General features: G+C 53.6%; 1 protein-coding gene across 1 annotated transcript in view; it reads left to right on the top strand.

Moving 5' to 3' along the window:
• Nucleotides 1-13,326, top strand: part of CAD (carbamoyl-phosphate synthetase 2, aspartate transcarbamylase, and dihydroorotase) — a 23,147-nt gene extending 9,821 nt beyond the window's left edge. The window contains exons 16-44 of the mRNA XM_011356486.2: nt 1,703-1,815; nt 2,277-2,521; nt 2,730-2,976; nt 3,317-3,415; nt 3,723-3,947; nt 4,030-4,212; nt 4,424-4,642; nt 4,898-5,065; nt 5,689-5,871; nt 6,003-6,107; nt 6,518-6,757; nt 7,000-7,081; nt 7,350-7,516; nt 7,678-7,842; nt 8,023-8,154; nt 8,372-8,573; nt 8,943-9,133; nt 9,230-9,370; nt 9,584-9,685; nt 10,101-10,197; nt 10,804-10,848; nt 10,953-11,122; nt 11,233-11,307; nt 11,790-12,002; nt 12,183-12,308; nt 12,472-12,627; nt 12,711-12,812; nt 13,021-13,115; nt 13,224-13,326. Coding sequence (XP_011354788.1) covers nt 1,703-1,815; nt 2,277-2,521; nt 2,730-2,976; nt 3,317-3,415; nt 3,723-3,947; nt 4,030-4,212; nt 4,424-4,642; nt 4,898-5,065; nt 5,689-5,871; nt 6,003-6,107; nt 6,518-6,757; nt 7,000-7,081; nt 7,350-7,516; nt 7,678-7,842; nt 8,023-8,154; nt 8,372-8,573; nt 8,943-9,133; nt 9,230-9,370; nt 9,584-9,685; nt 10,101-10,197; nt 10,804-10,848; nt 10,953-11,122; nt 11,233-11,307; nt 11,790-12,002; nt 12,183-12,308; nt 12,472-12,627; nt 12,711-12,812; nt 13,021-13,115; nt 13,224-13,326 — 4,391 coding nt within the window. The remainder of the gene's footprint in view (nt 1-1,702; nt 1,816-2,276; nt 2,522-2,729; nt 2,977-3,316; nt 3,416-3,722; nt 3,948-4,029; nt 4,213-4,423; nt 4,643-4,897; nt 5,066-5,688; nt 5,872-6,002; nt 6,108-6,517; nt 6,758-6,999; nt 7,082-7,349; nt 7,517-7,677; nt 7,843-8,022; nt 8,155-8,371; nt 8,574-8,942; nt 9,134-9,229; nt 9,371-9,583; nt 9,686-10,100; nt 10,198-10,803; nt 10,849-10,952; nt 11,123-11,232; nt 11,308-11,789; nt 12,003-12,182; nt 12,309-12,471; nt 12,628-12,710; nt 12,813-13,020; nt 13,116-13,223) is intronic.
• Nucleotides 13,327-14,343: the final 1,017 nt, after the last annotated feature.

Here is a 14,343-nt window from a genome sequence, read left to right as displayed (position 1 = left end):
TGGTGGAGTGTGCTGGAATTGCGTTCATATGCTCCCTTACAGTGTCCTTTTTAATTGCCTCAGACTGTTCTCTAAAACATTTTGTTTCATTAAGAGCAATAGTAGCCTTTAAACAAGTAAGTCTAAGCTCAGATTTTATTTCAGAATTTTTAGAAATCTTATAAGACTGCCAAGTTGTTCCTTCTGGAGATGAATTCCTGTTATATGAAAATTATATGAAAACATGGGAACGAAGCCATAATTAAATTGTGGCTAGAAGAAATGGATTGGCAATAGAACAATCAAAGATTGGTTCCTAGATAAGACATCTCAGTTTTAACATATATTCAAGTATTTTTGGAATGTGATCTTTAGTAACTTTTTGTAACTTTTATTATATAAGTTAAGATATATGCATCATCAAGAAATAGAAAAGATAGTTTAACTAATGAATAATCATTAGTCACCTGTAATAATAATAATAATAATCACTTATAATCTTGTCACACAAAGACAATATATATAATCATATTAATTTAATCATATATATGATTCCAGAATTTTTCTGGGCATGCAAGTAATAGTATGTTGAGTTTTTCTTTTACCCAAAATAAAAACTTATGTAATGTAACCACATTATGAAGGAATTAAACAAAACACTCATAATCTATTTCCTTAACACTATTAACATCTTGGTGTTTTAAATTTTTTTGAAGAAATATTAGGGTTGTAAACAGAAAAATACAGTCGGTAAGAAATACTTGAAAACCCTAGGAGAAATTGTCAAAGGACATAAACAAAACTTTACAGAAGAGGAAATTAGTAACCAAACGGGGTTGGGATTCCTCTTATCAGTAAATAGAAATCTAGTTAAATGAGATAACATTTTTGCTTATTAGCAAAAATTGTTTAAAATGATCATACATACTTCTTAGAAGATTGGTTAAACCTATTCTTTGAATCGTAAAACACACTTCTGTAAAGCAATTAATGCTTACGAAGGTCAGAACCTATTGCCCCTGTACTTCTGGAAATTTATACTAAAGATAATCCCCTCGCCCTGTAAAAAAAGATAATCCAAAGCACAGAACACATCACAGCCTTACTTAGAATGATGAACACTTCAAAGCTACATGTCCTTCAGTAAGTGAGCAGTTAAATTCTGGTAAATCATACAGAAATTAAACTGCTGGTAAAGAGGTCACATAGCAATGTGAGAAGATGCTTACAAAGAGAGTAGCAGGGTGGAAGTTGTATGTGTGCTATAATCACATATAAAATATACCTGGGAAAAAAGTCCAGGAAGAAGTATTATAAAGTGATAGTTATAAATGCGATTAGCTCTAGGTGGATTCAAGGAGTAATGGTATCATCTTCCCATTATCCAGACTTTTTGATAAAAGTTTTAAGGGATGAGACAGATTCCAGATGGTGTCCTCACAATATGAATAAAGCAAACTAAGTGGATAACTATCAGTGGCTGGGCCACTGTGATAAACTGTAACATGTTCCAATATTCACATACCCATTTTAGGCATTTTAATTCTATATTCACTAATAAAACCTGAAAATCATAGGGAGAAGAGCTGAAAATTAAAGATTTAATAATGAAACACCATAACTCCTACCACCATGCGTCTTGAGAACCTCTGGGACATTTGACTGGAAACCATGAGCATTCCTGCTGCCCTCAAGACCCAGTGTTTACATCCTTTGTCTCCAGGTGAAGTCATGGGCATTGGACGTTCTTTTGAGGAGGCCTTCCAGAAAGCTCTGCGCATGGTGGATGAGAATTGTGTGGGCTTTGATCACACAGTAAAGCCAGTCAGTGATGTGGTAAGTGGCCCCCGTCCCCTCGGCAATATACCTAAAATGAACCCTGCTGCCCTCTGTCCCCAGCCCCTGAGCATGTCACCTGTAATAGCAACAGCAAGCTCTATTGGATATTTGCTGTGTTATCACTTTGCTGTGAATTTTGTGATGTCATATTTACAATCATACAGGGACGGATTATTAGACTTGTTTTTATAGGTGAAGAAACTGACGCTTATATAGGTTATAGAACTTGCTCAAAGTCACACAGGAACTAAGAGGCAGAGCCAGGATTTGTGTACAGGTTTTTGTGACTGCAGAGCCTCTGCTGTGGTCTGCAGCTTCCTTTCCTAAGATGATGGCACTCGTGCTCTTGGGCTTTTTGAGGTGCTGACAGTGGATTGGGAACGTGATGTTTAACACTCTCCTGCTTCCTACCTCTGCACACTCCTTCCGTATCCATTAGCCTGCCCTCTCCTTATCAGGAGTTGGAGACTCCAACGGACAAGCGGATCTTTGTGGTGGCAGCCGCTCTGCGGGCTGGCTACTCGGTGGAGCGCCTGTATGAACTCACGCGCATCGACCGCTGGTTCCTGCACCGAATGAAGCGCATCGTCGCGCACGCCCAGCTGCTGGAGCAGCACCGTGGACAGCCTTTGCCCCCATACCTGCTGCACCAGGCCAAGTGCCTTGGCTTCTCAGACAAGCAGATTGCCCTTGCAGTTCTGAGGTGAGAAATAGCGGTGAGGACCTCCGGCTGAGAAGTGCAGGGCAGGGAACCTTTGTACCAGCAAGGGGCCCTCGGAAGGGTGGGGAGAGTGGGGAGCTTCAGAGCCTCTGACCTTCACCTCTGGGGAATTTTATTTTCCTCTGGAATCTCCCCTCTATGCTCAGTCTGTACCCCACTCCCAGGGCCTATGTTTCTGCCCCTTCTCTAGCACAGAACTGGCTGTTCGCAAGCTGCGTCAGGAACTGGGGATCTGCCCAGCAGTGAAACAGATTGACACCGTTGCAGCTGAGTGGCCGGCGCAGACAAATTACTTGTACCTGACATACTGGGGCACCACCCATGACCTCACCTTTCGAACGCCTCATGTCCTGGTCCTTGGCTCTGGCGTCTATCGTATCGGCTCCAGCGTTGAGTTTGACTGGTGTGCCGTGGGCTGCATCCAGCAGCTCCGAAAGGTCCAGGAGCTAGTCTTTCGTACCGTTTTCTCTGCTGCTCTATTCAGCTCCAACGATTACCTTCTACCCACACTTAACCCTGGCATTTTCTGTTACCTGTTACTCCTTTCCTCTCTTGTAGCAGTGTGGGTTGAGTGGGGGGAGCTCCCTTAGGCCATCTTGTGTCCCACACAAGGCATGTGCCTCCTCTCCAACACTTGGTGTCTACTTCTCCAGTATCTACAGTGCTGGCCCTACTCCCAAAGCTGAGGTGATGCTCTCTAAAGTAGAGGCTTTGGCTTAGCTTCTCCATGCTCTTCCTACCACCTAATTGATAATATCAGTCCCCTCCCTCTCACAGATGGGGTATAAGACCATCATGGTGAACTACAACCCAGAGACAGTCAGCACCGACTATGACATGTGTGACCGGCTCTACTTTGATGAGATCTCTTTTGAGGTGAGAGGGATGAAGCCTGTCTGTTAGCCTGGGTGGCCAAGGTCAAGTGGGACTTGACTTGAGAACCGCCTAGGGATTTGACTGTGAACCACAGACATTCCGGGCAGCACCCCCCTGCCCCAAGGCCCTCTGTCTTCACATCCTGTGTCTCCAGGTGAAGTCATGGGCTTTGGGCTGGCAGAACTAAGATTCTTTGGAACTTGTGGGATGTGAGTGGAAGTCGGTGGAGTGTGAAGAGCAGGGAGCCAGAAGGCTCAGGTCCCTGACCCAATGTGTCACCACACCTGTTTCTCCTCCTGCACTGTAGGTGGTGATGGACATCTATGAGCTGGAGAACCCTGAAGGCGTGATCCTCTCCATGGGTGGGCAGCTGCCCAACAACATGGCCATGGCTTTGCATCGGCAGCAGTGCCGGGTGCTAGGCACCTCCCCTGAAGCCATCGACTCAGCTGAGAACCGTTTCAAGTTCTCTCGGCTTCTTGACACCATTGGTATCAGCCAACCTCAGTGGAGGGAGCTCAGTGACCTAGAGGTGAGTTGGGGCCTGGTGGGGAGCTGGAGGCTGGAGGATGTCATGGGTGTGACCAATCCAGCTAAGCTCCCCGTACCCTTAGTCTGCTCGCCAGTTCTGCCAGACCGTGGGGTACCCCTGCGTGGTGCGTCCCTCCTATGTGCTGAGTGGTGCCGCTATGAACGTGGCCTACACTGACGGGGACCTGGAGCGCTTCCTGAGCAGCGCAGCAGCTGTCTCCAAGGAGCACCCTGTGGTCATCTCCAAGTTCATCCAGGAGGCCAAGGTAGGGGGCTGCAGACCAAAAGAAGTCTCTGAGGGCAGGCTCCCTGCCCTGGAGAAGACTCCCTGCTCCGGGGCTACAGAAGTGTGTGGGTGCAGTGGGCTGGGAAGGATGTGTTATACCAGGGCGCTTGAGGAAGGGAGCATCTTGGGGCAAGTAGGAGAAGAAATTGTCCCTTGCCTGCATCACATGGCACTCCACGCTCCCCCACTAGGAGATCGACGTGGATGCTGTGGCCTGTGATGGTGTGGTGGCAGCCATCGCCATCTCTGAGCACGTGGAGAACGCGGGTGTGCATTCAGGGGATGCCACGCTGGTGACCCCACCACAAGACATCACTGCCAAAACCCTGGAGCGGATCAAAGCCATCGTACATGCCGTGGGCCAGGAGCTGCAGGTCACGGGACCCTTCAATCTGCAGCTCATTGCCAAGGTAGGAAGAGGGGGCTGCAGCAGCTCCTTGTTCTGTGCCAGCCCCAGTGTCAGGGTGCCCTGCACTGTCTCCTGCCCTCATGAGAACAGGCCGGAAAGCTGGAGGGAAGGGGTGATAGCAAGGGCCCGCAGCGTTGTCAGGTTTCTGACAGTCAGTCACCCTGAACCCTGTCCCAGGTTGATTCCCCACAGAGTGGTGAGTGAGGGGGAGAAAGCCCAGCCTGCACAAGGCCTGACTAGTTTCTCTCTGCCCCAGGACGACCAGCTGAAAGTTATTGAATGCAACGTGCGTGTCTCTCGCTCCTTCCCCTTCGTCTCCAAGACACTAGGTGTAGACCTAGTAGCTTTGGCTACACGGGTCATCATGGGGGAAGAAGTGGAACCAGTGGGGCTCATGACTGGTTCTGGTGTCGTGGGGGTCAAGGTAAGAAGGATCGAAACTGAGGTTCACAGTCAGTGGCAGGGAGACAGAGTGAAAGAGAGTTCCTTCACCATACAAATTACATATCAGTCAACACGTAAACCGAGCATCTTCTGTGGGCAGGACATTGCTGGGCCATAAGGTAATAAATGGCCTTTGTCTCTTAAGAGCTTCCACTCTAGTAATGGAACACAGAGAAGTTGGGTCCAAAAACAGCATATTTATAGAACAGTCTATGATAAAACTACATAGTAGAGATAATAAACAAAATGTTAAAGGAGTTTACAGATGAGAGACGCCACTTCCAAAAGGGGTAGCCTGGGAGGGCTTCAGGGAAGAGGTGGTATTTGAATTGAGCCTTGAAGGATGGTCAGGATGTTTGGTTTGCACAGCTTGTTGAGGAAGTGTTCCAAGGCCAGGGAGTAGCCGAGTGGAAGCTGAGGGAAGACCAGGAGTATGTTTGGGAAGCAGCTGGCTGACGGGTGTAGGGCACACGTGGAGCAGCAGCCAAGCAGGCTAACTCCGCTGTTTGGGTAGGACCAAGAAGAGGGGACTGTGGCTGCCTCTCCTGCTGAGGGGAGGAGGGCCCCTCATGCCTTAGCCTCTCTTACATCTTGCTACCTCAGGTACCCCAGTTCTCATTCTCTCGTCTGGCGGGTGCTGACGTGGTGTTGGGTGTAGAAATGACCAGCACTGGGGAAGTGGCCGGCTTTGGGGAGAGCCGTTGTGAGGCGTACCTCAAGGCCATGCTCAGCACTGGCTTTAAGATCCCTAAGAAGAACATCTTGCTGACCATTGGCAGCTATAAGGTACTGAATCTGGGGAGCCAGAGAAAGGCGGGCAGAGGGGTTGGGGCAGATGGCCTTGGCTCTCTGGGCCAGGGCCGACCTTAAAGTGGAAGATGGGAGAAACAACCTGACCCTCCTCCTGCTTGGTTCAGAACAAAAGTGAGCTGCTTCCAACTGTGCGGCTGCTGGAGAGCCTGGGCTACAGCCTCTATGCCAGTCTGGGCACCGCTGACTTCTACACCGAGCACGGCGTCAAGGTACAGGGGCACCACGACCTGCCCCACACCGCCCTTCCTTCTAGGGTGTGAAAGCACCAGAGAGTTCTCTCTTCCTCTGCTTTTATTGTCATTGTACAAATCACGTGCAGTCCATGTAGAGCAAGTAGAATGTGCAGAAAAGCAAAGAGAAAAAAATCCTTGAGAATCTCTCCGCCACTTGTTAACATCCTCATGTGTTCTTTGAGAATTTCATCTCTAAATGTACGTGTGTGGGGGCTTATACTGCACAGTTCTTGGCAAACGAGTTTAGATCTCTTTCCTGTCAAGAAGTAGACTGCCAGTAGCAAATAGAGGCAGCCCTGGTCCCCACCCTGTGGGTCCTCAGTCTTCTCCTCATGGGCTTCTGCACCGCCTCCCCTCCCAGCTCTGACCTTGTCTTTGGGCCACAGGTAACTGCTGTGGACTGGCACTTTGAGGAGGCGGTGGATGGTGAGTGCCCACCACAGCGAAGCATCTTGGAGCAGCTGGCTGAGAATCACTTTGAGCTCGTGATTAACCTGTCAATGCGTGGGGCTGGGGGCCGGCGTCTCTCTTCTTTCGTCACCAAGGGCTACCGCACCCGGCGTCTGGCCGCTGACTTCTCAGTGCCCCTTATTATCGATATCAAGTGCACCAAACTGTTCGTGGAGGTAACTGAGGCCTGGGTGCAGGGGAGGGAGACAGCAAGTGTTCGTGGGGGGAGGAGAGAGAAGCGAGAGTGTCATGGGGCTGGGAAATCTCAGTATGAAGCAACCATGCTAATAGGCTTTGTGGCTGCAGAGAGAGAAGGTGGGTATAGAGAGGTGGGAGCCCGGGTTATGGGAAACCCAGTCCCCACCTGCAACTCCCAGGGTGCCCTTAAATCAGAGCTGACCGTGGTTTCCACCTGCAGGCCCTAGGCCAGATCGGGCCAGCCCCGCCTATGAAAGTACATGTTGACTGCATGACCTCCCAGAAGCTTGTGCGGCTACCCGGTAAGTGCAGCTCTTGGGAGAACCTAGCTTCGGGACACTGGTAACAGCAGGCGTAGGGAGCCTGGGTATGGTGGGGCCCACGCCCTGCCTTGGATTGCGTAGTGTAGAGGCCCCAGATCTTTGTCACTCTGAGATCTTTTATTTCTCAATCCACGGACCAGGGCTTGCCAGCTCTCACCTGTATTTTCTTGCCACCCCAACTCACATCCTGATGCCCTTCATGTCTGTTGACTCTTCCTCTACTTTTGCTGCCCCTGTGTTCTTCCAGGATTGATTGACGTTCACGTGCACCTGCGAGAACCGGGTGGGACACACAAGGAGGACTTTGCCTCAGGCACAGCTGCTGCCCTGGCCGGGGGCATCACCATGGTGTGTGCCATGCCTAACACCCGGCCCCCCATCATCGATGCCCCCGCTCTGGCCCTGGCTCAGAAGGTGAGCCCTTGAACTCCTGCTTCATGGTGACCCACATACCCCCACTAACGTCCCCTGCCCCCATGAGCCCTGCTCCCTCTGCCCCTCCCCAGGGGCCCAGGCCGCTGGCTCCAGGCTGGCATAGGTACCAATGGGTCCTGTCTCCTATGTATCCTCTCTAGCTGGCAGAAGCTGGCGCCCGCTGTGACTTTGCCTTATTCCTCGGAGCCTCGTCAGAAAATGCAGGGACCCTGGGCTCTGTGGCCGGGTCTGCTGCAGGGCTGAAGCTCTACCTCAACGAGACCTTCTCTGAGCTGCAGCTGGACAGTGTGGCCCAGTGGATGGAGGTAAGGGAGTAGGCATGTGGGAGGAGGCAGCCAGACAGTCCGTCCTGGCTGGAGGACCCCACAGAGTGGGCTCACAGCAGTGAGGAGCCAAGAGAGCCCTGTGCAGGCTTTGGTCTCTGACGAGCACAGAGAATCAAAGGCTTTGCGTGCACACTCCCTGAAAATTCTTTCTGCCCCCAGCATTTCGAGACGTGGCCTTCCCACCTTCCCATTGTGGTTCACGCGGAGCGGCAGAGCGTTGCTGCCATCCTCATGGTGGCTCAGCTGACCCAGCGCTCGGTGCATATCTGTCACGTGGCACGGAAGGAGGAGGTGAGAGTGCCCCAGAGGCCCTGGTGCCCTGTTGCTTTCTCAGTAACACTAAGAGGTCAGGGGGGTCCTTCGGGGCAGCAGGGGTCAGGGAAGCCTGGAGCCAGCACCATCAGCATGTCTGCCCCGTAACTTTCCAAGAAGGGATGTTGGCTGCAGGGACTTTGTAGGGCAGGGCACATGGGGAGGCCTCTTCTCGATCTCCCCACTCTACCCCCAGATCCTGCTGATTAAAGCCGCAAAGGCACAGGGGCTGCCCGTGACCTGTGAGGTGGCGCCCCACCATCTGTTCCTGAGCCGCGATGACCTGGAGTCCCTAGGGCCAGGGAAGGGAGAGGTCCGGCCTGAGCTTGGCTCCCGCCAGGACGTGGAAGCCCTGTGGGAGAACATGGCTGTTATCGACTGCTTTGCCTCAGACCATGGTGAGAGGGCCTGACACGCACCTCCTCTGCACAGCAAGGCCCACGGCCCAGCTCAGGGAACCTGGGCCAGGACTCTGGCTCCGTGAGGACTGACACTTGATCCGAGTCATGCCTCGGCCTCTAGTACAGTGCCTGGTCTGTGATAGGTACTGGATAAATGCACACGGAAATAACAAATGAGCAAATGAGTAAAATTATAAAGGAGAGAACGTGGGTGAAAGGTCTAGGCCCCAGAAGAAGTCCCTGTTTCCCTATTTTCCCAGAAAAAAATCGGCATCGGGGCTGGGAGTGAGGTGGCAGTCCTGGTGGTGAGTGTGACCGCTCAGATATGGAGGTGATTGGTGCTGAGGGTAACGGTCTTTCTCCCAGCCCCCCATACCTTGGAGGAGAAGGGCAGCCCCAGGCCTCCTCCTGGCTTCCCGGGGCTCGAGACCATGCTGCCACTGCTGCTGACAGCTGTGAGCGAGGGCCGGCTCAGTCTGGACGACCTGCTGCAGCGACTGCACCACAGCCCTCGGCGCATCTTTCACCTGCCCCCGCAGGAGGACACCTATGTGGAGGTATGGGGCGCGGGCAGAGGGGTGGGGGACTCTCCGGCCCTCGGGATTATTCCATCGTGTGGCCTTACCATAGCATAACCCGTGACTTCTGGGTAGGTGGATCTGGAGCACGAATGGACAATTCCCAGCCACATGCCCTTCTCCAAGGCCCACTGGACACCCTTCGAGGGGCAGAAGGTGAAGGGCACCATCCGACGTGTGGTCCTACGAGGGGAGGTTGCCTATATCGACGGGCAGGTACGTATGTGGCCTGTGCCCAGTCCCAGTGGTGACCTCAGCTCCATTTTCGTCCCACCCTGGCACATCCACGCACTACCCGCTCCCTCCTCCATGCGCCCTGTACGTGGGTGGGCACAGGTCCCCCGGGGCATTGTTGGCTTCCACTCCTTCAGGATCCCAGTCTGGCGCTCTGCCCCTCCTCACTGGCCCGCCCTTGCCTTCTGCCTGCAGGTTCTGGTGCCCCCAGGCTATGGACAGGATGTACGCAAGTGGCCTCAGGGGGCTGTTCCCCAGCTCACGGCCTCAGCGCCTGCCACCAGTGAGATCACCACGGTACACACACTGCTCGGGGGTGGGGCGGGGGTCATGGGGGTTACAGCCAATTTGTGCAATGCAGATGGCACAAACATTTTCATTGGGGTTCAGGGTAGGAGGCTCTTTACTTGACAGTTAAAATACCCACCACCTACCTCTCTGTCACTGCAAGACAGAATTAACTGTCAGTGTAGGAGGCAACCTGTGGGAAACGCAGGCCCATTAACCCAACCAGAGATGTATCTGGGGCCTGTCGCGGGGCTAGCACACACCTCTCAGAGGCCAGTGTGTCTGCCCTGGTTGAGAGCAGCGTAGTGAAGGACAGAGCCATGGGGAGATGATGGAGAACAGAATCCGTGGCTTTTCAGGAGGGATCGAGTTTGAGGAGGGCTTGAATCAGTAGTTTTCAAACACTAGGCCGATGTCTCTCCAGACACCCGAAAGGCCCCGCCGAGGCATCCCAGGTCTCCCCGATGGCCGCTTCCACCTGCCACCCCGAATCCACCGAGCCTCAGACCCAGGTCTGCCAGGTAAGAGAGAGGCCCTGTGATGTGGAAGGCTGGCCACCTGGATTTAGAGATGCTTAGGGACGGGCTCCTCTCCCCTACCAGGGTCCCAGACGGACTAGGGTTGGGGGCTCAGTGGCCTAGAAACCGATCCAGGCCCTCCCCTCTCGGCACCTCATCTTTGTCCACTTACCTGTCCTTCCTGCCATCCCCTCATCCTAGGCTGAATCAGTCTGCCCAGCGTGAGATAGGCATCCCATAGCTGCTTCTCACAGGCCCTCTTTTGTTGTGGGCAGCTGTGTTCTTCCGCCCGGGAGCTGGGATCCCACGGGGCAGCAGAGCGTGGGGTAAATCCAGGTGGTCGGTTGGTGTGAGCCTGGTCGTTGCCCTTCCCTAGGATCCCTTTGCCACCTGGGAGGGCCCCGGGAGGGGACCACTGCTCAGCAGCCCCCGTGGGAAATCACATGTGCATCCCCACAGCTGCTAGTCCTTCCTGCCCTCCCCTCGCCTGCTAGAGTTATTGTGGTGTGAGTCGGTTTAACACAGATACTGTGATCCGGAGTCCTGGGGAAACGGGCTCTTCGCAGACCTCAGCTGCGGCTCACGTCTGCCCTGTTGTCCTATTTGCAGCTGAGGAACCAAAGGAAAAGGCTTCTCGGAAGGCAGCTGAGCCAGGTGAGAGACTCCCCTGGAACGCATGCTCACCTTGGGGACCTCTGATCTGGCCTGGGTAGGAGGACCCCTCTGACCAGCCTCTTCTGCCCCGTCCCTCACAGCAGAGCTGATGGGAACCCTTGATGGCACCTGCTATCCTCCACCACCAGTACCTAGACAGGCGTCACCCCAGAACTTGGGGACCCCTGGCCTGCTGCACCCCCAGACCTCACCCCTGCTGCACTCATTAGTGGGCCAACATATCCTGTCCGTCCAGCAGTTCACCAAGGATCAGGTGCCTGGGTGAGGGAGGATGGGGACACCCAGAGCTTTGAGGATCTGGCAAGTTGGGGCTAGGACCTCCAGGGTCCACTGCCTTTCTCGCTGACTTGGGATCTTTCTTAGATGTCTCACCTGTTCAATGTGGCACACATGCTGCGTATGATGGTGCAGAAGGAGCGGAGCCTCGATATCCTCAAGGTCAGGGTCAGGGCTATGGGCTAAGGGTCCCAGCCCCTGTCAACAGGTGGTCAGAGGGGCTTCCCTCCCTCCTGTGAGTCCAAACTGCCCCCCGCACACATGGTAACTCAGCCTTCTCTACTCTGGAAGAGCCTGCTGCTCTGGGTGCCCACATCTGCGCTCCCATCAGCATGCAGCTGACTCGTGAGGCCCTGAGCACCAGCACACAAGCCCACTCATTGGTCCCTCGGTCTGCTGATGTTTTCATGGGGGAGAGCTAGGATAGTTCCTTCTCTCTCAGGGAATGCATGTCTTGTTCAGACTCTTACCAAGGGCTTTTGGGAGGCAGAGCCTGTAGTTCAGAGTGACACAAATGGTGGAAATTCAGGTCACGGGGAGGTTTGGGGAGAAGGATTCTCTCAGCACCCCTCTCGTGTAAGCCTGTGTGTTCCCCAAGACGAACGCACCACACACACACGCACTGAATCCTGCCCTCCTGCCAGGGGAAGGTGATGGCTTCCATGTTCTACGAGGTGAGCACACGGACCAGCAGCTCCTTTGCAGCAGCCATGGCCCGGCTGGGGGGAGCTGTGCTCAGCTTCTCCGAAGCCACATCCTCCGTCCAGAAGGGCGAATCCCTGGCTGATTCCGTGCAGACTATGAGCTGCTACGCTGATGTCGTGGTGCTTCGGCACCCCCAGCCCGGAGCAGTGGAGGTGAGGCTGGCCTGTGCACCTGTGCCTTGGGACCCAGGGACACAAGGTCCCTTCTGCTCACATTTTCTGTGACTACAAATCTCAGATTGGGACAGATGGTTGAGGGAACCCAGGAAGAGCAAGACTGAGGCAGGGAGATGCGGAAGGCAGGATTCTCCTTCCTTGTTCGCATTTTCACAGCTGGCAGCCAAGCACTGCCGGAGGCCGGTGATCAACGCCGGGGATGGAGTCGGAGAGCATCCCACCCAGGCCCTGCTGGACATCTTCACCATCCGAGAGGAGCTTGGGACAGTCAATGGCATGACGGTGAGGTGGTGGCCTGTCTGGGGACGGTTTGCAGGGGAGGCAGTTGGGAAGTACTTGCTATATCAAGAAGGCCTACATCCTGGTCCTGAGCCTGAAAGCTTCGAAATGGGACGGGGGGCTGCTCAGTCTAGGGGTCCTGTTGGTGATCAGGTTTCTCCCCTAGATCACCATGGTGGGGGACCTGAAACATGGACGCACAGTACATTCCCTGGCTTGCCTGCTCACCCAGTACCGTGTCAGCCTACGCTATGTGGCACCTCCTAGCCTACGCATGCCACCTGATGTGTGGGCCTTTGTGGCTTCCCGTGGCACCAAGCAGGTGAGATCCTGGGAGGCTTGGGTCATGGGTCAGTCAGGCAGAACCTGGCACTGCATTCACCCTGCCTCTGCCTCCCCCTCCAGGAGGAATTCGAGAGCATCGAGGAAGCGCTGCCCGACACTGACGTGCTCTACATGACACGAATTCAGAAGGAACGCTTTGGCTCTACCCAGGAGTATGAAGCTGTGAGTGCCAGGGCTGAGGATCAGCCAGGGCTGGAGTTGCCAAGCATCCATACTCAGCCAGGAAGGCTGGGCCCCAGGAGCTTGGCCAGGGCCCCTCAGTTGTGATAATGTCATATGGGTGTGGAGGGGACCCGGGGAGAGCCCAGGCTTGTGGCCTCGTAGCTACCCCTGCTCTGAGGTGCTGACGGGGCCTCTCTCTGCCTCGCAGTGCTTTGGCCAGTTCATCCTCACTCCCCACATCATGACCCGGGCCAAGAAGAAGATGGTGGTGATGCACCCCATGCCCCGCGTCAATGAGATAAGGTGACCTGGAGTCAAAATTGAGGATAACCGGGGGCTGGCTGTGGGAGGGCACTCAGTCCTGGATAGGTCATCATGGACTGCGTGGTGACTCTTTTCCTTGCCTTGCAGTGTGGAAGTGGACTCGGATCCCCGAGCGGCCTACTTCCGCCAGGCCGAGAATGGCATGTACATACGCATGGCCCTGCTAGCCACCGTGCTGGGCCGCTTCTAGGGCCCAGCTCCGCATTCTCTTGTCGTCAGGCCCAGCCGCTGGGCACGGAATCCGGTGCCCCCCACGGGGGCAGCACACTTAGATGCTCTGGGGTGTCCAGATCGTTTATGTGCTCATAGGCACACGCATGCAGACCACAGTTCAGGCATGGGACTGGACTGGATTTCTCCAGCACGGGGGTCAGCCCTGTCTCCCTAATTGCGCCTCAATTCTGTACAGTTTTTCTACTGATTTAATAAACAGCTTAGCTGCCTCTAGTTTCTGCTGCTTTGCATGTATCCTGGCTTCAGCGTAGGATGCTAAGTGTAATGGACAAAGCTTTCTTCTAGAAAACGAGAACTGGTGGGTTCTTGTTCTAGCTAGGACTGAGCTGACAGGCTTGGCATTGCCAGAGTCATGGCTCTTTGGGGTTCTGGGCAGGAACGTGCTGTTCTTTTGGGGTGCTCTGAGTCGTTAAGTTGCACTCAAAGTCCTGACATGAGTCATGGTAAGAGGAAGGCTGAGCAGCTGGGTCCTGACTGGTGAGGTTCATTATCCTGTCGACCTTTACTCTTCTGCCTCCGTCTAGTTAGTCCTCTCCTTCAGTAGCTGAGGTGGCCATTGCATCCTCAAAACCTTGGACTTCTCCAGCTGCCATCACTGCTAAGAGCCCCTCCTATCTACTATCTCTGGGATCCTCTGTCTGACAGTGGACTTTAAAGACAACTAAGGACAGAGAGGCAGATGCCATGGAGGGCTGAGGAGCACTTTGGCTTGGAAACTCTGGGTTAAGGGCCTAGGGTGGAGTAGCTCATGCATCTTCAGGTTAGGGCTTCTATGGATCATTCACAGTGTGTAAGTTATTCCATTCCATGAACTCTAGTAGCATTGGAGAAGTTTCTTGATCCAACAGACTTTAACTTAGCACCCTCTGGGTACAAAACACTATGTGCAATGGGAATACAAGAATGAACAAGATAATTCTCACCCTCATTTTTGAGGCCTCTTAGTTGGTAAGGTATCTAGTGACTTGTTGAC

The sequence above is a fragment of the Pteropus vampyrus genome, unplaced genomic scaffold, assembly GCF_000151845.1.
Source record: "Pteropus vampyrus isolate Shadow unplaced genomic scaffold, Pvam_2.0 Scaffold28, whole genome shotgun sequence".
Classification (NCBI taxonomy): domain Eukaryota; kingdom Metazoa; phylum Chordata; class Mammalia; order Chiroptera; family Pteropodidae; genus Pteropus; species Pteropus vampyrus.
This window is presented reverse-complemented; position numbering and strand designations above follow the sequence as displayed.